The sequence below is a fragment of the Argiope bruennichi genome, chromosome 3 (assembly GCF_947563725.1).
Source record: "Argiope bruennichi chromosome 3, qqArgBrue1.1, whole genome shotgun sequence".
In the NCBI taxonomy this organism is placed as follows: domain Eukaryota; kingdom Metazoa; phylum Arthropoda; class Arachnida; order Araneae; family Araneidae; genus Argiope; species Argiope bruennichi.
Window position 1 is genome coordinate 20,523,483 of NC_079153.1, and position 25,877 is coordinate 20,549,359.

General features: G+C 31.9%; 1 protein-coding gene across 1 annotated transcript in view; it reads left to right on the top strand.

The window, feature by feature from the left end:
• The window catches only part of LOC129964263 (uncharacterized), a 104,681-nt gene that overhangs the window by 25,612 nt on the left and 53,192 nt on the right, over nt 1-25,877 (top strand). Inside the window, exons 2-12 of the mRNA XM_056079012.1 lie at nt 2,080-2,402; nt 8,919-9,075; nt 11,954-12,256; nt 14,400-14,636; nt 15,787-15,888; nt 17,118-17,393; nt 18,705-18,731; nt 18,827-19,120; nt 20,225-20,449; nt 21,881-22,057; nt 23,142-23,423. Of these exons, the coding sequence (XP_055934987.1) occupies nt 2,080-2,402; nt 8,919-9,075; nt 11,954-12,256; nt 14,400-14,636; nt 15,787-15,888; nt 17,118-17,393; nt 18,705-18,731; nt 18,827-19,120; nt 20,225-20,449; nt 21,881-22,057; nt 23,142-23,423 (2,403 nt within the window). The remainder of the gene's footprint in view (nt 1-2,079; nt 2,403-8,918; nt 9,076-11,953; nt 12,257-14,399; nt 14,637-15,786; nt 15,889-17,117; nt 17,394-18,704; nt 18,732-18,826; nt 19,121-20,224; nt 20,450-21,880; nt 22,058-23,141; nt 23,424-25,877) is intronic.

Here is a 25,877-nt window from a genome sequence, read left to right on the forward strand (position 1 = left end):
TTTTAAATTACCGTTATTGTTTTTTCTCTTCGCATAAATTTTCAAATAACATTTAATAGCATTTATTAAATGTTGAAATAAGATGATTATTATGACATTAAAGAACAAATTATACTTCGAGATACATTGTATTTTGTTAATATCTTTCAGAATGAGCAGATTTGTAACTTTATATGATTAAATTATAATCTGTGTTTAGATAACTTTATAGTACATGGGCATTTGTACCTACCATGAGCAAAACCTTCGAAACTTTTAAATTCTTCTCTGTATTAACTTATTAATTATTCTCAAAATTAAAATTTTATTTTATTTCAAAACTCATTTATGTGTATAGAACAGAAAGCGTCTTATACATAGTTCTGCATAGTTTTTATACCTCGATAACATTGGTTATTTTCCAACCATAACCCAACTGGTATTGAAGATGTTTGTTCTATAGGTGTGGTATAAATACATAAAATAGATAGATATGCTATTAGGTATACTACCTTTGATTTATTTATATTACACATTTTTGCAATAAATAGTGTAAATATCAAACTGATATTCGATAATAATTAAGAACAATTATTTTATGAATCGAAAAAGAAGTTGTTTTTGTTATGGGATATTTATGTCTCAGAATCTAATTTTAAAACCATTTAAGAAAATAAAAATTCCAAACCGATAAATTTATTTTATTTGAAACCTATTTCCTTTAATCGATAAGAAATGAACGAAAAAAAAAGTTTTAAAAAAATCTTTCGTTAAAAGATTAATTGATTAAAAATTCTTTAGTCAATGGGTTAACTGGATATTTTGGCGAAGAAATGAAAAATGTTTTTCCACCATTTTCAGACACTGAAATGTATGAATTATCTCTTTACTCAGCTCATGGAATTCCCCACTTTCATTTCTTTTATTTATAATGCATGTCGTTATATAATGTACGAAGTTATACAATAGCACCAGATTATAAAACTATCTTCAAGGCAATTGAAAGGAGTCAGATTTGTCCTATTGCTGTAATGTAGCCAATTTTTGAATTAATGAAATCTCGAAACGTTTTTCCAATAGATTCTAGAAAGTAGAAATAGGTGGTCTTCCTTTTCACATCATCAACTTTTTGCATCCCCCCCCCGGTTCCTAAAAATGGGAAAAATTGTTATCTTTCTTCATTACCAATAAAATTAGTCATCACTCATAACTTGATACAACAGTAACAACTTACAAGATGAATAGAAAACAGTTAGGAATGGTAGGATATCTTCATTTTTTAGCAGTAAAATATTTTGCCCCTCAGAAAAAGGTTAAAAAATTAGACAGGGTCTCAGCATCAATGTTATAAACTTATATGAGGGGTTGGATAGACCTAAACATAATAATCGGAATCAAAAAGCAATGCTAGGTCAGAAATGCTTCTCAGATCCGGTAGATGTTATATTGATTCCAGAGCATTTCTTCAACAATTTTCATTTCAGCAATCCATAGTAAGACTTAACGATCATAACCAATGGAATTCAACTAGAGCATAGCGCTATAATTAATTAATGACATCGGAGATTTAACATTAGGATATCAAAACTTCAGATCCAAAATGCATATTGCATGTAAAATTTATGAAAAACATCTTCACAGTCAACTCAAACATATATATATATATATATATATATATATGAATGAAAAGTATCAAGTGAATGCCGAATTATTTGCTTTCAATTAAAAAAAGAATAAAATCTTGATAACTCCATCGATCGAAATATCGATATGGATATGAAATAGCAATTTTCTATACATGAATTATGTATATTGGATCTGCTGATATCAGCTTTTTGACATCATTGGTGATGGCCAGACTGTCTTTTTCCAGCGAAAAGCTCTAATGTTATTAGTATGATCACTGAAAAAACTATGGAATCCCATGTGCATGCAATGCCATCTAACATGCTTGACAAGCATTTCTACCCCTCCATTGCTACGTGATTTCGAATACTGTACTTTTCCTAGATATTTGCAATCCTGGTGTTGAAACATCCAGTATGCTTGTGCAGCATCTTACCAAGCAAACATTTCATCATCATTTCTTAATCCTAACAGGCACATGCAACACGGCTTTGGGACTCTCTTCTGGTGGGATACCGGACGACAACATCAAGTCCACCACCCAAACAGATGAGGCTCCATCATCAGGTGGTCGCCTCCGCAATGAGGAAGGAGCCTGGTGCTTTAAGAACGATTCGATTGCCACTCAGAACGCCCTGCTTACCATAGATTTGCAGGAAGAACGGTTTGTGAGTGGTTTCGCTACACAGGGACCTCCAGAAAAAGTACGACCAATGAGCTATCATCACGTGGTGGCGTTTGCAGTATCTCACAGCATGGATGCCAAGGAGTGGTCAGAGCTTAACGGAGGAATACTGGTACGTGGTCAGATCTTTTTTCAAATCTTTTTATTTGACTTTGCTTCCGTCAGGTTACAACGACGGGATTTCAAAATCATTTTTTTTTTTCATTTGGTTCGTGATGCATTAAGAATTTGCAGTTTTATACCTTTGCATGTTCCTGATGACGGTTCTGTATTTTAATAATTTTCATATCTTATTTAGTGGTTAAATAATTATTAATTTTAATTTATATTTTGTCATTTTGTGATATGTGCCTTTCTGATAATGAGTTGAAGAAAAAAAATAATCACATTTCGTAATATTTATAATGATAAAGTATGAAATGCTTAAGTGAATATTAAGGTGAAATAAATAAAACATTGATCCAAGCAAGGGAAAAAATATAATAATGAAGAAAATAAAAAGGGAATAGAAATATTAAAAATAATAAATTTCAAAACATGCTTTAATATGAACGCCTAAGAGACAATAATCTTAAGAAGAAGAAAACTAAGGAGTAGTTAAAAAAATTGAATATTTTTTAAGCTTTCTTTCACCTGAAATTTTCTCTATTCTCAAGAGCGATTGAAAAAATTCATCGGCTACACTAATCACATTTCAAACTTTTTCCATCTTTCCAACTATTCAGGCTTAGTTAAAGACCCCATGTCGTCGTCAGAATCACCTCTTGGAAAGATTATATTCAAGTAGCAAATTAACGTCGTTCAAACCTATATACATTGTACAATAGTTTTTCAAGAATTTCGAAAGTATAATCTTAAAGTGGTTTATACCCTTTCCATGCTCCTCTTAGCACGTTAAACTGCATATATGTGTGTCGGGATTAGTTCTCTTCTTAACTCCAGACGGCAGCGCATTTCCATGGTCTTGAAAGTTATGCAGGAAAGATTTCTTGTTTGCTTGGCAGTCAAGAAAAGCAGACGTTAACGTGAGTGTGAGTGATCAGTAGCTCGCGAGGAAAAGCAGAACAAATTTATTTTAACGATCACGCTGAAACCCAGCGAGTTTCTTGTGAAATTAGTAGTTTATGAAGAAAATAACTTTTATTATATTTAAAAAAATATTCGTAACAGTGATATGGAATTGCTTATCGGAAATTGTATAAAAATAAGGAGTGACTCGATGTGAATAAATGGATGACTAGTCAAGAAAACTGTTTCCTGATTTTTCTTGAGTATAATCTTCTATTTTTTGCAAACAGGAGCACAGGGCATGTGCTCACGAACAGTGCAGAAATTCTTCATTACGGAAATGTCCCCTATATTCGACAATGTATATGCTCCGTCATTCCTGACCCTTTCTGACATTCTGATTAGATACTAGATCATTTCGATATACTTTTCCTGGTTTTAATCTAAATTATTTATTGTATGCATTATTTTTGAGCACCAATGTAGATGCCTTAATTCGTTGTCTAAAGTTTCTACAAGAAACCCAATTCGAACTCAATACCTATAATTTTTTTAATTAAATTGTTCCTCTCGGATTAAAGACATTTTATCTAAAAACAGTGCTTCAATTTCTCACATTTTTCCTCCTTATCCGATAATTCCACATTAGAAACTTATAGGCCTGTTTAGGTAAGGTGACCATTCGTACTGATTTTACCAGTACAGTACTGGTTTTCAGGGCATAAGTCCTGGTTATTAAACAAAACCAGTACACGAAAAGTACTGGTTTTAGATTACAAAACATTAAAACAAAAAAAGGAATAAAAGAAAAATAATAAAATTAGAACTGGCAACCCTGATAATTCCATGTGATATCGTCAGGTGTCGCATGAGCAGGACCGCCACGAGATAGGTGGATTGAAATTTTTAAAGCCTTTAAAGAAAATGATGTGTCCAGTAATATTGGCAAATTGGTAGAGTATTGCCTCTGTATGCCAGGAACTAATGCACCGACCGAACGGGATTTTTCTTTATTAAACAACATCTGGACTAGCGAGAAAATCCAATTGAAAGTGGAAACTTTGAAATCCTTGTTGATTGTCAAAAATAATTTAAATGCAACCTGTATGGAATTCTATGAAAATATACAGTAAAACAAAAATTTGTTAAAAGCAATTCATTCCTCAGAAAAATATAAAAAAACAAACTAAATTAAATAACTCCTTATGTTTTATTATATTAGGTATGACTTATCATGTTATGTTATGTTTATTATGTTTTATTTTTATATTGTAAAATCATATTTTAGTTTTCACATTTCTTGTGTTTAAATAAACGCAACATTTTTTGATATCTAAAAGTTTTTTATTTACTTAGGTGTACAGATTGGCCGTTGAGTGAATTTTTGATAAAAATTTATAAAATTTGGGCGTGGCTGGTCAAAATTCCTGTTGTCCTGGTTTCAGGTTAAAAAAAATGGTCACCTTATGTTTAGGCTAGTCAACTCAACAGTTTAAAGCAATAAAATTGCTACTACTTATATTTTCGTGTCAAAATACAAATCATCCAGACTATTAGTAAGCCAATAAATTCAGTCATAGCAGTATTACAAATGCTATATTCAATGTTAGTCCTTATTCTCCTTTCAAATTTTTTTCTTTTTAACTTTAGCACTACTTTCTTTAATTTCGCATGAGATCCGGGAACGAAAAAAATGTACTGTTATTTTTCATCAAAAAGTCAATTGTATTTTTTATGATTTGAAATAGGATATGAAATTGTGAAAACATATTTATCGTTGACAAGTTAGAGTATTTTTTTCCTAATGTTATTCTTCAAAAGAAAAAATGATTTAATGATATATATATTTCTATACTAATAAAAAAAGTAATTTATTGAACAAGAGAAGCAACTTGTGAATGCATATCATTCTTACCGACTCATGGAAATAAGGAATAGTACAAAAATAATAAAACTGCAATTTGGAAAATGGACATCCTGTTTCCTGTCGTTTTGTAACTATATCTTCTAATGATTATTTTTTCACTTGTAAAATAATATTTTACGTTTATAAATCAATACAATCAATTTCTATTAACGTTAGAAAAGTAGATATCTATGACAACTTTCATATGAAAATGAGAAAATAAAATGTGTTTATCATAACTATAATATGAATTTAAATAAAGAAATGCATGTTACTGACATTTGCTTTTTATCCATAAAAATATAAACAAAATACCTTAATTTCTTTGTAAATATTTCTTTTTAATTCAAGCAGCGAGTCCCGTTATCAAAATGTTAATCAATAAAATTTTGGATTTAAAAAGAAAATCGATTCTAACAGCATTTATCTCAAAAGAAAAGCATTAAAAGTTTTCTAAGGAAAGATTGTAAGGAATAGTATAACATGATGATTGGGTATTTAAAAATATTTTTCGAAGTAAGCTCGTCGTCAGATGGACTTAATTTATGTCAAATGAAATCGTTAAAATATACTTAAATAAAACGCTTAAACTAGTTAATAAATTAAAAAAATACTAATATGAAATTTAAGCCACGAAAATCCGAATCAAACCAAAAATTTGTATCTATTTATAAAAAAAGATGAATCATGTAATTAAAATTATTTTTAGGAGAAAGAAATTTTCTTCTATTTTTTTTTTTCATTTCACATTTTTCAACAAACTTGAGTAGTTTGTTAGTTTTTATATTTTCTTAAATTATAACTATTAATATGCTATTCGCACTGTATCTATATATTTAAAATAATTTGCAAAACAAAAGACCCATTCCTCCTGCCACAACACTGTACCAATTTTGCCAATTTTTATTTCATAAGAAAATTAATAAGATCTTATTACTCCACGAAGGATCCCTGGCCATTTTCGAGAAAATTTCGAAAATACTACAGCATTGTATATTTTATGCGAAAAAAAAAAAAAACACCTCCACAAAGTTAACTAGTAACCACTAACAAAAATATATAAAGTATAGGTTTCGCTAATTTTTAATTTATATGAAAGCTTGCAATCATTAGATCGTCATATTATGTAAATGCTGAATTAAATGTCATAACATCGAATACATCAACGTTAATCGACATGATTTATTTCTTACTATTCATTTGGTGAATTAAGGTGGCTAATTATAATAAGATTAAATAAGTCATAACAATTAATTTTGAAGAACTGCACCTTATCACAATAAAAGAAACTGTTATTTTAAATTATATTTGTACAATAATAATACTGAAAAATAAAATTTTGTTGCACTCATTAGCCTCAGTAACTGAATGGATTTCATCAAATTTTGTCACCAATTCATTTCACCGTTTTGAAGAATAGATCCCTCCAATCTGCTTGTGTAACATATTTATTATTGATGTAAAAGTTCCGATGAATATGATTCAGCCATAAAAAGGGGGAATAGTTACTCGTTCACTATACAGCAAGTAACACAAGTATCTAATCAAGCTATATAATGCATACATTTTCATTAACATGTATTATTACAAATTACTGCATTTATTCCGTGAAGATTATGATTTACTATTTGCTCAGAGCATAATGAGATTTTTAATTTCCAGCATTCGAGGGTTTCTTTTTTTACAATTCCGTAGCATTCTGAAAGGTCTTTTTATATTAAAAATGTTTTCCTTATTTCTATTAATCCCTGTCCTCCCAGCCAGTTACACGAATTTGCATCCCAAATTGGCTGATTGTGAAACGTCATTGGAATTTTCCGGTATTCTTGAAAGAGGCTCTTCGTAGGCAGAGACAATGAATTGTTTTCTATATAGAATAAACATTTAGATGGCTAAGGTAGAGCTTATATAGATTCTTGAGTAGTGCTGGCTGGGATGATTTTATAGAAATTATTGCTGAAATTTATAAGATCACTTTCGAAAGAACCCTTATTCTTTACAAACGAGACGATAATTTAAAGAAATGGATAACTATCTAGTATTTTAAATATTTGGTTGCTTTTGATAAGAAACATTATCTCACTAGCGCCGCCTAATGTTACCGGATTAACCAAAATAGAAGAAAGCATGAAAGAAGGTTAATAACTGAGTCAGTGAGAAAAAGGAAGCACAAGAACTAAACTTTCTATTGCAGATTATAAAGTTTCCAGTTTCAAGAAAAACTGTTCTTCTATAGTCATTGAAATTGGAAGTAAATGTATAATAACTCATCATCGAAAACATTTGGAAACAATAAAAGCGGCTGATATACTATTGCTTTTGCATTGAATGTTTAGATCTATATTTATCAAAGTTATCCATATATTAAAAAAACATTGGATTTGTATTGTACTTCGGCTTGTCAATTTAATTATGAACATTAGTGGCCTTTGAAGGCCGCGTCGGGATGGATGGTTATTAAAAATTTCAATTGAATATATCGTGTAATAGGGATAAGGCTTCCTCAACAAAATATTAACTTCATAGATATATAACTTATTATTTTAGAAGCCTTAACTGTTCTTTGTGCTACGTATGCCCTTAATTGTGCGTCATCTGTTCTGCATCCTGAACTTTAATTTAAAATCGAAGTGATTAATTTCAATACATCCAATTATACTACAAAAAAGAGTATTTTTATTTAAAATTTTTATTCGTAATATTGAAGCCCGCTGGCGTAATGGCAGCGCTTCGCGCTCCCAATCCCGAGGTTCGATCCTCGGGCTGGGCATGGTCGATTCAGACTTTCATCCCTTCAATGGGTCGATAAGCTAAGGACCTAACATGCTTGGGAACTAAACAATGGGGGCTCCGCGTTAGGCTGACCACCTAACCGAAAAATATGCCTTGCATCCCAGGGCCCTCGGTCATGAAAGCAGACATGGGCACTTTAGGCCTTGGCCTACATAGGCTGTTGTTCCACTGAGTTTAGTTTTAGTATTTAAAATTGTATTCGCTATAAAACTTTCCTCCCCATTGTTTGGTTTTGAAATTAAACTTTAACTAAATATTACAAAGCTCTCAGAAAATTGTTAAAAACATGCCTTATACTGAAAATTATTCGACATGAAAAAAATAGGCCAAATCTTTGATCATCAACAATATAAAAAAACATGGTGTAGTATTAATGAAAATGATTAATCATACTTCAACAAAGAAATATGATGCCGTAATATATGAGTGAAATGGTTTTAAAAATTAATAAAACTAAATGCAAAATAATGATTTGGAAATTTTAATGCCACTATATAAGTTTTTAATAATTTTTTTTAACTTTTCAGATGATGTAAAAACCATTTCTTCTTATAATATTTACTGATGCTATTATGAAAAATCATCAAAATTCTTTCTAATTTCTAATTAATTTGAATTTTTTTAAAAATCGCCCCTGGCAGCACATTCTTACCCTCTAAAGTATATATGTGCCACTTCTGGTAACTTTAGGTCAAATGGTCTGATCTGTAGTGCGCTAACACACACGCACATAGATATACACAAGTTCATCTTTAGTGTTAGTAGAGATGCAGCTCGGAATAAAAGACTTAATTACTATTCAAACGGTTAAATTTAAATGAAATTTTACAACGATTAAAGAATTCATCTCTGTATTTGATGTGAGTTATATTCTTTTCGAGCAAATGTAAGCCATTTATTTCATTACCATTTCGGTTTCAGTTCTTCGACACTGATACGAAGGACGCCAAAGATGTCATCACTTATTTCGGCATCCATTCCATAGTGCTGGCGCGCTATGTGAAAATAAATGTCACCAAGCAAGTATCGGGATTGGAAATTATCTGTCTGAGATTCGAATTGTACGGATGCAATACAGGTAAGTTAGGTTGTTTTTTTTAAATCGGAATAATTGAAGCTAAAAAAATGCATCCACCCGTCCAAGAATATGATACACATTCAGGCTTTTTTTTTTTTTTATCGCTGTTTACATTTTAATAAATATTTTAAAATTTCAATATTTGTTTTTCTGGTTTTTTTATTCTGAAAAATTAGTTTTCAAAATTTTAAGAAATCAAAATATTATTGAAAATTGTGGAAATTTTTCTTGCCATTCTGTTTTTTTTTAAGTTAATTTACTGTATTACTTAGTAAATTTTATTAATTATAATTGAATATTAGTTTTTATTTTCCGTCAAAAAACATAAGAATTTTCTTTTTAATGCATTTATTAAAACACAGAATTAATGATTTTTTTTATTTTCTATACATATTTTAATTCTTTAAAATTATATATAATTAAATAGTTAAATACATAATAATTTTTTTTAAAATTTCAGCATCTGCTTTCGAAGATTTTTGTCTTGGAATTTTAATTTTCCAGATTCTAAAAAAATAATATCAATATTTAAAAAAAAATCAAAATTTATTAAAATTTATGATAATTTTTCTTATTATTCAGTAAATTCTGTGCTTTTAAAAAATTAGTTCATTGCATTACTTAGCATATTCTATTAAATTTAATTGAATATTAATCCCAATTTTCTGTCACAAGACATAAAATCTTGTACTTTTAGTACCTTTATTTACTTTTTTAAAACAGCACTTTTGATCTAACAGCTTATTAATAAATAGTGACAGAACAAGAACAATCAATACAGAAAGTCGCAAGTCATAAAATGTTTTCGAGTCTTTTCACGTCTCTTTTCTTCATTTATCTCAGATGAAAATCATATTTCGCTCTTAATAAGATTTACATGCTTAATATAAATTGAGACATGGTAATCCATATTTAAAGATATTGGGGCGGTTTGGGATGAGCGAGGATAGAACCTGGGACTTTGTGGTTCGCAGCCGAGTAACAGGACCACGATACAAAAGCAATTGCTCAGATAGCGTAGCTGTTGACTGGCTTATAAGCTTTCACCACAATAGCAAATCGTATAATACCTATTTTTATATCCATATATCATGCCTTTCTATCCTATCTCACATTATAATTATAGTCCCCAAGAAAAATATTATGAAACCTACAGTAGTCGCCACTTGTTGAGGTCCCACAGGTGACGATCAATCGTGGAATGGATCTCCCGCATCTAAGTACAAACAAAATCCCCCGATTCTAGCTATAGTTCACTTGTAGTAATCAATTCCGATAGCCTTGCAGGAAAATCTAAGGCTGATAGTAGGGTTAATCTAAACAGACTACTTTTACCTACCCTAAGTCATGCAGATAAACCTGAATTGCAAAACAGCCTGACAACATTGATGGGACTGAAGACTGAAGTTGATTTCTAAGGGCATCACCGGCTATAGTACGACTCATCCCGTAGGAGATATGTCTCGTCATAGGTGGGAAATAGCCGATCCCTCAAAATTTATGTACTGACCCTAGTGGTGTGAATCAAACACCATACCAGAAGCTTCTCATCTTCATATCTGAGGTGCCACCTCGGTGGGACCGATAGTAGGATTAACGCCCTCCTCCCGCTGATTTTTTAAAATCATTTTCTCCATTTAACTAGTCCTTTTCCTATACCCTCTGCAATGGTCTGTTTTCTTTCATTTAGAGAGCTAACATCTGAGACCAAAGAACATTGTTAGTTTCATGATGTAAATTCCGTATGTTGAGCATAAAAAAAGGATGCAACCTTCTAATGGAACATGATTAACTTCCTACACTAAGTCAACAGGAGGCTGATAGAAAGTTGAAAATCATCTAAGTATTGCTAATTCATTAATTTAGGTAGAAAGACTGACGATTTGACATGTAAATCAAAAGGATATGGATAGAATGAGGACAAAGAAAACGCACCGTCCGTTTTTTTTCTCTCAAAGTCAGAGAAAAGAATGGACTGTCATGCGATAGAATATGAGTATTCGATGAACATTATTCTTATGAATGGTTTATCCAACCCCTAAAATATGCTAAAACCCTCTGAACCCCTACAATTTTTCAACCCCTAAAATATGCTAAAAAAAACTTAAAATCTAACTATAACGAAATTTTTTCAATTTTGTTTATTGTATTGATTTTTTTCGTTTCTAATTAAACGACTATTATCTTATAGTTCATTTTTTTTCATTGCCTTTGTATTCCATGTTATTATTTTTAAGGCATTTTGGTTGTGTGGTTATTTGAACGTAGTGATCATTTTGGCTCGGGCCCGAAGTGATAATTGTAATCGACGCATACAGTTTCACATTCCACCTATTCGTTTGACATCAAATCAAATACACCAATCGATGCACGAAGACAGAGAGCCATTTCTATTCGAAAAAAGTCAATGATTATTTTCAAACACATATCTTACTTTTATATCTGAGGTTAAAATTAAGTTTTTCAACTTATGAGAACTACATTTGACATATTCTTTTAATATAAATTCAAACACGCTACTTCAAGATTTTTGATTTTCATAAAATCTGGAAATAATAACTATAAAAAAATTTGAAACTTATCGATAATTTTCCCGTTGAACCTTGATTGGTGTGTAAATTAGATCAAGCAAAATAATGACCCAAGTAAAGTAACTGAGATTCAGTCTAAAAGACATTTAAAAATCCTCTAGACGTTAGTTAACAATTATTGCTGGAAGAGAATTTTTGAATTCATTGCAACCCATTATCTTTGCAGATTAATTGAAATCCTATTTACCAATTAATGAAACCTTATTTGAATAATTTCACATTTCTCACATATCAAAGCGTAAACTATACAATTCATTCTCTCTAAATGATTTAAATTTGTTCTCAAGATGTGCAGCCTATGACGGGTATGAAAGCCATCACCACTCCAAAAGGGAAGATCGAAGTCAGCTGGAACACCCCAACGGCAGACAACACCCTCGAATTCGACAACCCGTCCGGAGGACAATTCAAGCCCAGCGGATACGTGGTCCTCTACAAACCAGTGGGGGCCCAGGCCTTTGAATCGGTAACAACAGAGGACATGAATCTGTCCCTCGATGACGTCAGATTGGGAGCCGCTTACGACATCCACCTGCAGTGCCTCGTGAAGGATGTGTCCATTAAATGTGGATCCACGGAGGTGGAAGCTTGTGAGTTATACTTTATTGATGTTGCAAACTTTCTTCTTAATGAAAGCCGTCAAATAGAGGACGGCTCGTTGCTCAATTCAGGGCTGTTGTTGAATTGAATGTTGAATTCAGGGCCGCTTGTATTTACTTCAAAAACTTATTGCATAATAATTGTCAGCTTTCTTCACTTTTCCGTGTAAAAGTATACAAATAAAAAGATATTGAAATATTTCTTCTAAATAAAATTCCTCATATAACTATTAAATTTATTAAATTCTGACCACCAAAAAGCTGTAGTACCATCTGTATTTCTTTCAAAAACTTATTACACAACACTTGTCAACGTTTTCTTACAAACAATTCATGATCTGATTAAAATGTGAATTAAATCATTTAATGGTTACATCATTTTATGTTCCATAAAATGTGAAAATTTATAATCATCTATTAATGCTACGTCCAGCGAAGAAATGTAAGAAAAATCATAGTTTCTATGATATCCAGCACGAAATAGCTCGAAACATGTAATCAAAATTGGTGATGGATATGATGAGGGGAAGCAACGAGTATTTGAACTTTTCGTTCTGAACCTAGTACTGATGCAACGTAAGGTTTGTGACTGTACTTAGAAAATCAAAGTACTCGAAATTCAAGCGAGCGTTTTACACTCCCTTTATAGGCTGTGTTGGAAAGGACAAATAGATAATTAAATTTTAAATTAGCAAATTTAAACCGTTAGAAAAATTAAAATATTGAAATATTTAATATTTTTCAAAAATTACTATTATTTTTTTAGGAAAACGACGCTACACATTATGATTTGGCAGTATTTTTGATAGGCACAATCATCAAGTACATTTATTGTATGATATGTGTCCAAATTTTGTTATGGATTCAATTATTAGCTGCAGCTGCTGAATTCTATGAGCAAGACAATTTATTTTATTGCTTTTTTCTATTAAGTTCATAGTAGACATAAACTTCCCTTTTCAGATAACTTCTTTTCGGATGAATATGCTTATTATATTGCATTTATTATAAGAAAGAAATTGTTCATGGAGTTCATTGAGTTAGAATTGGTTCGACTGCATCAAAATTGATGATTTCTTTTTTTGTTCATTATTATGCATTTTTACTATCTCGTATATGTTGTGTGGAGAAAATATAGCAATCATCGAAAAATTCAAAATCGAAATTTTGATGACTCTCCAGATTTTAGACCTCCATGATTTCGAAAAACACATTTTTTGGATAATGTCCCTCCGTTTATCTGTCTGTGACAAAGATGAAATTTGGTATAAGGGCTTTACACTAAATTTTCAGAATTCTCTCAAATTTTGAACAAATTCCATTCAGAGGAAATCTGTCTGTTCGGCTGCTCGAATATAAGTTACATGACGAAGAGAGCTAGATAGATAAGAATCGGTACACATATTTAACATCTATAGTGTAGATATCTGTTAAAGTTTGAGCCAAATCCTACAAGGGGTTGGCCATCCGTTCGTCTGTATTTTCAGAAATATGTAAACGCGATAATTCAAAAACGCAATGACTTAAATATATCAAATTTTGTATGGAATTCTGCAACTACAAGTGCAGTTTTGTATCAAATTTTTTTCCCAATCGGTTGAAAAAAACATGCCTCAAGCACAAATTCGACTTTTGGATACTATTAGTGGCATGCCGGAGATTCATTGGCGGAAAAGTCGTCATGGATCACACTTTAGATTTAGTAAAAATACAAAATTCACGCCAAATACAAATTCAAAAATGTTAATATTTTGTAATTATTGTAGACGTTTTCTGAGAGGAGGCGTATATTAGAGAGTATGCGAGAAAGTTTTGAGAAGATCATTCTAGCTAGTTAATGTAGATATTTATTAAATCCAGGAACGAAGCTCAATATTTTAAGAATCCAATAGAAATTTCATGCTACAATTCAAAAAGTTCATAATTATCCAGTTTTTCATGCAACGAATTACAATTAGCTTACTGTTTGATAGTTACCTGTATTCACTATCTTAGAGTATGTAGGTTTTATAAAATATTGCTTATTATACTCTAACTTAGTACTTTCGGTATTCTAATCGGTATTCGTTCCCGATTATGCAGCAGCACCCACTTCTCACATATGTATTTTTACTTTGTTGTTAATCCCTTTCAGATCCACCCTGTCCTGCTGCCTGGACGGGAGGCAACGAATATCATTGTTTTCTGTATCTGAGCGGCGTGACATCATTTGACGAAGCCAGGAAGGAGTGTCTCAACATGGACGTGGATGAGAAACTAGGTGACTTGAGTTATCTGATAGATGAACAAGAAGGGAAGTTCCTGTCTTCCAGAATTCTGCCCGACGATGTGTCCAGCCTATGGTTGGTGGGAAACGCTTGTAAGGACAATGGTAAGAAAAGAGTAAAAGCTGTCAAAAACTGAGATCTTATTTACTAATTCATTGAATAATATAAATATCAGATATACAGTATTGCGCTACTTTTACATTTCCATAATTTACAGTTCTTTAATTGATTCCTCTGATTATTTTATGTTCACAATGCATTGCTACTAAAAATCCATCGGTAGATATACGCTTAAAAGTCCAATAAGCACGATGACGTTAACTTGCCTAGCTTTATTTTATGAAAAACACGAAGCACAAGTAATAAAGACAGAGTCGAAGTGCACACGAGAATAACACTTTTAGATACTCACGAAAAAAGAAGTCAAGAAACAACAATATCTCTCAGAGTGCAGCTGGAGAGCTTACTTTACGATCAGCATTTCAACGAGAAACTTTACCTCTCTTGTGGTAGTGCCTCCTTGTATATTTTCACAACAGAATATCGAGTTTTCCAGAAGCAGAGATATCACTATAAATCTTGCATTTTTAGAGCTCTCATTTTGTTTCCGGGATCATTCAAACCGTCGTCAAGTTTCACTTAAAGATCGAGAGTGATTGATATGATTACTCAATATTCATTGAGAATATCTGAAAATCTATCTTCCTTATTATAAGATAAAATATGAAAGGAAATAATATTACAGATTCATAATAATGTTAAGATCCTCAGGTTTATGTTTATGAATTTGTGTGCTTCTCGCTGTGTACAATACTCCAGGCATCTCCAATCGAATAAATAAATAAATAAAAATAAAAATAATGTCGTAACTAACCAAAAATGATTCGACTGACGATGTCTTTATTTGTAGATTTGGGTGGATGGCAGGCATAGTTTCGATAATGTTTATGAATTTAAAAAAAATAGAGGACGTAAGGAATAAGATGCAAGATCTCTTTGGATTACATATTTCGATAGGAAGCTGTCATTGTGTTTTCGATTTGAAATCACTCCCGAGGCATTGCTGTCGTAAATTAATATGTCATTAAAAAATACAAAAACTTTGTTAATTATTATTGTTGGAATTAGATATTTACTAAGTACATGAATTAAATATCTTAATGAGTTTTGTTTCTTGTTTTAATTCACCAAAACTTTTGAATTCCTTAAAAGAGCTAATTTAGAGAAATGTTTATAATCAATTATTTATTTCAGAGGACTGTTGCAAGATTCTTAATAGAGAAGGAGAATTTCTTAGAGAAACTGGATGCGAAGGTGAAGAACTGGAATCTGCAGTTTGTTTGAGAGACCACAAAGGTTAGTTTTAATTCCCCCCCCCCTCAACAAATTATTTGTTAAACTACCTTTAATGAGCCCCTTATATTGCTAAAATATTCAATTTCCGTGATGTCAGAATTAAATGACAGAGATAAGAGGGAGCTATTATGCAACATTTATCTGCCTGTTTTATGAGGTGTGTTGTAGATAATCTTTTTTCCCAATGACGAGATGCATAAATTATTAGATATTTAAATTGACGCACTCTGAGTTTACGATGTGAGCAGAAATTTATTTCTTTGTTAGCATTGCATAACACTCACGTGAAGCTTAAGCTTAAATAATAAAGCAGCAGCATTTTGTTCATAACATTTCATAAAAGTTCATTATTCATAGAAGTTCGTTATTTCATAAAAGTTCACTATTGCTCTGATCAGTAAGAAAAGCCTCTGATAGACAGTAGGAAAAGAGTATAACAAAATGAATTTATTCCAAAAGTTATGTACAAATACAGTTATTTTTCAATATGATTGCAATGAAGATTTAAGCTTTTTTCATATCGGTAGACCAGAATTCCAATCTCTTTTTCGAAAACGTTTGTTACTAGTCATACGATACGAAGCACTTCAAGTTCTCTGCGTTTTCTTTTAAATTAAAGAATATGATCCAGAAATGTCAACATTCACCCTCCAAAATCACAAATTTTTCATAATGATCGGAGAGCTCGTAGCCTGGAGTTCCATCATCCTTAGTTTCTTTCGAAACATTTGATCAACTCTTTGAATAAGATCTTCTGTAGTGATAGGCTATCTGTCTTTATTATCTTGATTTAGAGCCGCGTGATTTTCATCTCCTCCTTGAATTGAAAAATGGCTAGGAAGTGCTCTTTTAATGAGGAGTTTCAAAGGAAAATTAACATGGATGCAATGTTATTCGAAGAGGAAATAGGAAACATAGTTCACCGATATGATGAACGCCTAAATCTTCATGGTGATCATGTAGAAAAGCACCTATTGTTGCACATAAACTTTTATATTAAATTTATTTTCTTCTCTAACCGTTGCCTTTTTTTATGCTCCATTTGAGATTGAAGTATTAAAACCGGTCCTAGTAAAATTGGACTATTTAAAATACACACTCATTGTAATTAAATTTAAGAGTTATAGCAATATTTCTACTACAAGGGACACTAAACACGTATTAAAAGTATCTAGGGCTTAGTAAAAATGTATTAATTTGAGCTTTTATTGTCAGTAATTAAATTTCAGGTGAGGGCTCACGTCTGCGAATTTCGACAGTAAAGGCCTCCAATGACGGCAAGGCTGTTTTTGTAACTTGGCGTTATGAAGGGATCGGCTGGAAGACCGACAAACTACAAGTGAAACTGTGGACTGACAACAAAGACAACCCCAAAGTCCTGACTTTTTCAACACTGGAACAAGTTTTCAACGTTAAAGATCTGGAACCGGGAATTATGTATTCCATATTACTGAGGCCTGCTCCAAATATAAGGACTGAAGAACTAACCTACCAGTTCGTTATCAGTAAGTACAGTAAGTCAGTCAGTCAGTAAGTAAGTCAGTAATACATTTTCCATTCGCGAATTTTTTTAACAATGAATTCTATCGGCAAGTCCAAAGACCAAAGCATCCGGTATAATTTCAATGAGAATCATTTCGATGTTGACATTGGAAATGAGGATGGACTCTTAAAGGATGGGGTCCAATCTCTCCTACAAGAGTTCATCGGAATGGAGGTAACTTTATATTTACTATATCTCCTTAAGAAGCAAGAACCGTTTTGTATTCGTGGTTTCTCCATAAAAACTTAACAAGGTGCAAAAAAAAAAAAAAAACTAATACTGTTTGTATTTTTGAGGATTTTATTTGCCATTGTCTCTTACAAATTCTTCCAGAAATGCCCTTATTTGCAAAAGTTTTATATCCGTAAAGATATTATTTATGTCATTATTAATTGCTTTTCTTTATTCCTTTTCATCAATGTCAATTTTGTAAATGCTGGCCATTAAATAAATAATTCTTAAAAACTATTTCGATATTTTCAAAATTTATTAAGTAACTAAATTTTGCAATGTTAAGCTACTGTTTAAAAATAGCAGTAATCTGGAGTTAAGAAATGCCGAGTTCAAGCTCTCTGTTACTTTTTTTTTTGCACTTAGGCATCGTTATTTTTAAAAGAAAGTGGTTTTTCTAAGAAGTCTTAGAATATTCAAAGCGAATTTATTGATATTACCTGTCTTTTAAATTCCCATGGTATAAATCAAGATCGTAAAGTAAAAAAAAAAAAAAAATTGAATTAAAAATTTCTTTCGAAGTTAAACCAGCCAGCTGTCTTTATACCAATAGACTTACGAAACATGAAATTAATTTGAAAACATAAAGTGAGATTCAGCAAAAATGGCAAAAAAGAAATCAATATAATTTTTAATAGTTTTATAGTGAGTGAATAGATTTTAATGCCATTCTTTTGCATTCAAAGATAATCCTAGGCATGAAATATTTATTGTAAAATATTTAAGGTTAATACGACTACCGCTACTAATAGTCGTTAGGAATTTCAGAATTAGCTTAAACTTTCATGAAAGTGGTTGCAATTCTGGCGAAAAAAAATAGAATAATGCTACAGTAGAGCGCCGAGCTACAAGATATTTTCTATGGGTAAAGAAATTTTCATTTCCTTTTTTTAAAAAAAGGCTGCTCTTATCCCCATTTCTAATGTGAGTCAAGAAATGATCAGCATGTACTTATGAGCTTATAAGATACTTATAATAAGTGATGAATGCTAATGGCTTATACATATAAAAATATTTTTTTTTCTTTTTTTTCTTCCTGCAGTAAGCTTTACAGAAGATGGAACGTTTGGTAAGTAATTTTGATACGCCTTTCAGATATTGATTGATGTTAAGTTTTAAAACTGAGGCATATTGTTTCTTATAAAACATTTATTTTCCATTTAGGTGCTCTTCTAACCCCAATACGGATGTCAGTCTACGTCATTTGGTCAGGAACTCTTAGAGTTACTTGGGACGAAGCGCAAGCATTTTCAGAATCTGGTGCAACAAAGAAATCAGATAAATATTCAATTAGCCACCAGATGGAGGCACCAGTTGAGAAAAAAGTAGAAAGCATCATAGAGTCTGATCGAGAATATCATCTCACTCCGATCAGCATGAAAACGGAATACACTTTTCGTTTGGGTTGTTCCTTTGCTGATAAATTTCATAATTGTGGAGTAGCTTCTGTTAGGACAGGTAGGGAAAATAAAACTTCAGCATAATTTGTTTCAGAGTTTTTTGATAAGCCAGAATTAAATTTAATACAAGCGTTTTAAATATATCTTTTCTTAAGACACGCAATGGTTCTTTTTACCTTGAAAATAGAACATAGCAATATAAAGACTCACTGGGGAAATTCTGACTATGTAGACTCGTCAGCTGCCCAGTTTGAAAGGCGGCCGCATTCAATTAATAAATATTTTAATATTAAATAATAATAAACCTCAGAAATGAAGATAAGAAGCTTCCGGTATTGTGGTTAGTTCTTGTCACCCTGGTGGGTAGAGAAATGGTGGGGGTCGGCTACTTCCTATCAATGACGGGACGTACTTCCCATAGGAAGGGTTGTACGTGGCCATAGTAGGTCTCAACCTTAGCTCCAGCTGATATTGTAATCGTGGCAGTCCGGTCCATCAGATTTATCCATCAGTAACGAGTGCAGTCGACAGCTTTTCGTTTACTTTTTGTTGATTCGCGAAAAAAATACCTACGGCAGCAAATTTTTGAAATTCGCTTCTGGAAGTAATGGTTCTAAGAAGTGAAATGCTCTATTCCGGACAATATATACCTTCGTCCCCTTCCAAACTGAGGAGTAGAACGAGTGCGCTTTGCTACCACGCCTGTGTTAAAACAGAAATCTGTACTATTTGAAAGTTTTTTCTCTCTTAAATACAGGTATATCATTTCTCATTCTTACGCTGTTTATCCTGAATACTGAAAGATATAAAGGAAATTCTATTAAATTGCTGTTATTACGTAAAAAATAAATTAATGATTATATATTTAAAGTTGGGATTACTAAAATGCTTATGTACGAGTTGTCTATAATGATTCATATGTCATAAAACATACACTGTATACAATTTAACAAAACTCATAAAATAATATATGCGCTTTTAAAAAATCTGCATAACAGAAAAAATAAGAATATTTAAGAAATACTATTAAAAAAACTAATTAAACTAAAACTAATGAAGCAAATCAACTTAGGGCCGGAACTTTTTATATTTAGTTCACAAATTAATTGGAAACATTGAGTTATGTCAGCTGAAACGAATTCTATTCTCTGATTCCTCTCAGATCCTCCAACTCACATTGACCGAGATTCGTCCGGCCTCTTGACGATGCACGAAGTGATGAATGAGACCCATCTGGATTGGTTCACGGCCGAGGAAGATTGCCAGCAGAGATCAGGGCACCTGACCAGTGTTCTGAGCGAAGACGAAGGCAAGACGCTGCTCAAGGTGCTTCCCGCCAGAGATGCCAAGCTGTGGACAGGCGCCAAATTGAAAGCGGTGAATAACGGTGTGTTGGCGATAATATTTTCAGCCAAAAAATTATAACTAATTTTAAAATGCGTCTTAAACAAGTTAGCGATCCAGTATCGTGTTAACATCTTGTAATAACAATATTTAATAATAATAAATGTTAATGCAATTTCTAATAAGAATCGAATTTATTTATTTTAGAATGAAATTTGTTTTATTAGCGAAGCAGCTGATTTTGATGAAAATAGTATTGTATTATGATGAAAGAATAACTTAAAAAGGGATTAATGGAAATTCTTGTAGGATTTTTCTTATTAATAAGGCAAATATCATTCTCATACTAATGAGGATTGGTAATTGAAATTTTCGTGTAAGCCTTAGATAAGGCTAATTTCATTTCAAATGAAATTATTTTAAGTTTTAAACAATGCTAATGTATGTCATCAGTACATTTATTCCATTTAATAAATGTCGCAGTTATTAGTAATTTTCTGATTTGAGGGGAGTAATCTCCGGACATAACAGATGAACAGAGTAATGGAATGGCAATAAGTTTACTTAGTACGTGGATGTGCAGGATAAATTGAGGATTTACTTATAAGATAACAATTAATTAATAAATCGAGAGGGAAAAAGATGAAAAAAAAAAGAAAAAAAAAAGGCCAAATTTATATGAATGAATTTGGCCAAATTCGGTCCAGAGTCAAGTGAGGTAAAGCTAAGATGATGTCCTAGACATGTAGGAGACGGCGAGGTCGCTTAGCCTTCTTTTTGGAAGTGATGGATCGTATACTTCAATTTCTTGAAATGCGATGTTATTGCTTTTTTCGAATTTTTCAAAGAAGCGTGTTGAGAATTTCTTATGGAAACCTTGTAAGGTTGTTATAGTCAGATCTTTCTTTTATGTCTTTGTTTCTGATGAACCACAGGTAAAAACCACAAATTATTACGAAAATTGTTTTTTATATACAACTGAATTTTTATATACAAAAAATAATCTATTTATTTAATAATAGCATAGGTTATGGAATAAAGCCAAAATTTTGAATTCAAAAACCATTTTGAAAACTGGCGAATGTTTACGCATGATGAAACAAGATCTAAAGCAAAATTGTTGTTTTATAAATCTTCAATGTTCTTTAAGCTTTTCCTGAACTGTTAAAGACAGCTGGGTCGAAAAAGAGACTAAGTTTTTTTCACTTTAGCAGTCCTTCTATGGTTCGCATAAATTATTTGAAGAATTTCTATCTTCTTCATGGATGCATATTTCAAACGAAGTTTTAAAACTAAGGTATTAAAAGAACGTGAATTTTGCATTCTTTGAACGGACGTGAATTATTGAACGTGTTCTTTAAAGTGGAAGGAATGTTAAGCTCTAAAATTTGAAAGTTCAAGATCTGCTTTGGAAACTTGAAGTTGGTAAATGGCTTATAGATGACAGAAGATTTTGTTTCTTTTTTCTCCACAGGCACAAGTTATTGGACTGACGGCAATAAAATCACATACTTGCCCATGTCCAAAAACTCCGGAGTGTTACCATCGAAAGATTCCTGCTGCAGAGCCCTGAACGAAGCAGGGAGACTGAAACTTGCAGGTGGCCCATGCACTGACGAACTCCCGTATGCCTGCAAATACTTGTTTAGAGGTACGTATTTATGGCAATCATTCTCTGCCTTAAGTTGGCATAAAACAACAGAGTTACCGAAGATAATGATGACGATGATGTCGTGTCCGCGTTACCACGGAAAGGGGGTGCAGTAGCTTCTGAGGGTAAAGACCCCTGAACACCCGAGAGCAGAAGTCTGACTTCCAGCTCATATGAAGATGAAACTCGCACATTCGCTTGCAAGACCCCTTTTTATAGGGGGGCACATTCACACACCTCACAGATAGAACACAGATTTAGAACAACCATGCCCGAACGGGGTTTCGAACCCGGGACGTCCAGACCACGGGGAAGGTGCGCTACCCTTATGCAAGGACACCATCATCGAAGATAATGAAAGCACAAAGAGCCAGCATTCTAACTTCATAAGCTTAAAGTTATTTGTATTTGAATACATATTAATGTGTTCTGCAAATTTGGATGCTGTAAGATTTGTGCCATTTTGCATCAAAATATGGTTTTGCTTCTGTACCACTATTGCATCGTTTCTATATCACTATTATGAAAAGGTAAATAAAAAAATCTAATATTTTGAATTTTAAACTGGTATAGAAACGCTTTTAGGGCAATAAAGTATTCCGAAGTTATTGAAGTAAATATTGTGGTTTCGATTAATTAATTCCATTTAATCGATTCGATTTTGAATTTCATAATAATTCGTAATTGATAATTCAATTTTGTAATCGATATCATAATTTTAATTTTTTTTTTCTAAATGGGTATCTATTACTCAAAAGGTACTAAATTACAACTATTAATATAAATGAATTTGTTGAAGATTGAAATAACTGATTTTATCAAAGTCGAATAACTACACGAAAGAGTTGAAGTTCAACGATTTGCTTGAATTACAAACATTTTGAACGATGATTAATCATGAATATCTCAATTTACAGACAGTATGCTCTCCTATAAATATTCATGTTAAAGCATTTGGACGAAAAACTATTGTTTTATAGACACATCATTTTCTGAACAAGCAGGAAGTAAACACAAAAGCTCTTCCTATAGTTGAAGCTATTCAGTGTTTAAAAATTAATTTAGAATTTCATTTTTCTCCCAGACATTATGGAAATGCCTTCCTCCTTGTCTACTATCTCCCAGAAGTGGGACTCATTCGAAATCGGTTGGAAGAGTCCCGAGAAAGGCTGGCTGCCGACATTCTACAATGTGAAAGTGTGCTCCAAAGAGGCAGCCCCAGATTGTAGAGACCACAACGAACTCAGAAACCAGCTGAATTTTGCGGCTGAACAATTGGCCGAATTCACTGCCTATGACATCACAGTGCAAGCAGTCCTGCAGCCAGTAGATGTCATTACTAGTGCCAAAACAACTGTCTATACTTGTGAGTGTTTTTCATCTTACTGTTTTATTATGGAAATAGAGAAGACTCGCTGAGCGAGCATAATTTGTTCATGAATCTTACTAGTAATATAAAATACTTGTTAAGCGAAAACTTTGTCTCTATATGTATCTATTAAAAATAAGACAACACATTCTTCCGAAAAAAAATAATCAAATAAGTTTAAAGTAATATAATTTATTTATAATGATGTATGCTTTTTATGAAAGAAAATTATCTGAAATCATTTGTTTTTGGCTATGTTTCAAAATTTGGCTAAAATGAAAAACAAATTATCGTTAAATGAATTTGTAGCGGACATGGTTACTACCTGATTAGGGTGATACTTCTCAACATATGATGTAATAATTTCCCACGCTTTCAGCATCTACCATATTTCATTGAAAGGTTTCTGCCTCTGTTGAGTCTATTATTTTCACCTCTCCTGAGCTAATCTCCTCAGCAGCTTTTTGCTATGACACAGAATGCAGATCCATATGTGACTACGTTTTTCTACTAGTTCATCGATACATTTACTGTTCATTTCTAACTCCATAATATTGAAGTCAGACAAAATCTCGTCTAGCTCCATACACACTTGCTGAAACTCTTCGTAGTAGCGTTCGACAACGCTACCCGGTTAAAATTTCTTCCATGTAAGACTTGAGGGTTCTCTTTAAACAAGCATTAAAAAACTGATGCCAATATACAGGTCACTACGTGATTTCATAGTGTCTTCTCATCACTCGTTCTGCGAAACATCGTTCATTAAACGAGTCACATTTTTACATTTTGTTTCGCTTGTTAATCAAATCACTCTTTATGAAGGACTGCATGGGATATCCTTTTCATAGTTAACTAACCTCTTCCTATACTCGCTATGTTCCGTTTACATTACCGAAATCGCTGAATACAATTCTATTATCATACGGGATTACATCTCTTTATTTTCTTAATCAATTTTAAATAAATGAGAAATTTGTAACTATCCTATACACTGTGTAGTTTTGCATATTACTCACATTGTTACGTCTTTCACTTGTGAAAGGAGACGTAAGTGATGATACAAGTTTCCAGTGACGTCCCGTCAGTTCAGAAATCTGTAGAATTGATAAAAAAAGTATTTATCAAGAGATAGCAATTTTTCTTAAATAAAAGATGCTCTGCCCATAAGTAGCTAATATTTTTTAATTTCAAAGCCCCATTTTTAATATTAAGTTTGTTGAACTTTAGAAATATTAAATAACCAGTACATGGAATAAATTCCTTGTAGTTTTGCCATTAGAGAATTATACGAACACTGAAGTGATGATTCAGTAAATAAAATTATTGAATTCTCTATTCGCATCCACATTTTCTATCTTCGCTCGATCGTCTTGATAAAAAATGAATATAAAGTAAGACGTTTAATATATGATTTGAACCGGTCATTGTTTTCAACAAGTAATAATTAATACAAATTTACCATCATTACATTTTTTTTTTACCTAAATAACATTTTAGAAAATTATCCACATATCCTTTTTGGAAAAATAATCATTAGCAATTAAATTTTAATATTCAATAAGCTAGATGTGTTTCTGTCCAGAATAGGAATTGAAAATTTAAACTTATAATATCGATTTATAAAAAAAAAGAAAAAAAAAAGAAAATATATTTAAAAATTTTAAAAAAAAGAATCAGCTGGTCTTGCAACAAGTCGGTCTGGCCTTTCTAAAACGCTAGTGTCTTTAAGTCATTAAATTTTCAAAGTTTTGTTTGAACTTTCACGGGCTGCTTTATGAATAGTTCTGGAATGCATTTAAATTGCTTATTCATTAATTTTTATTGTTTTTTCTTCTTTTGTTGATCGTTAAACTCTCAAAGTAAAAGAGTAAGCAAAGAGCATCCAAATTTCAGAATGGAAAACAAGTAAATTTTATATAAAATGAAAATGTAAGTTTTAAAATTAATTTCAAGGAGTGCTGCAGTTCTGCAGCACTAATAGATTTTGGATTGAAAATCTTTCTTCAGATTAAAAATAACTTTAATTTGCTGCGGGAAAAAAAACCCTCACAAAATTTGATATGTTAGGAAGTAAATTTACATAAACAGAAAACATAATCGTAATAGAACACGAAACATAAAGTTTCAGTAGCGCGAAACGCAAAGCTCATAAAGCTTCGCCGCATTCAATGGCTAGTTCAACTTTGAAACTTAATTTCTAAGCAGTTATTCGCTTTCAGTCTAACGAGAAAATGAATTTTGTTAGAAATTTCCCCAAAGAAAAGAACATAGTGCCAAATTTGGCTGTCAAAAGTACCGCCAAAAATATCTCCAAATCGGATATCTGCAGTAACAATATTTCCAATCTTTATAAATTACGTCTTCGTAACTAAAGTCTGCTAATATCTTCTAATCTTTGAAGTTCGAAATCTTTGAAGGAACAAAACCCACTGTATTGTTGGGTGTATGCAC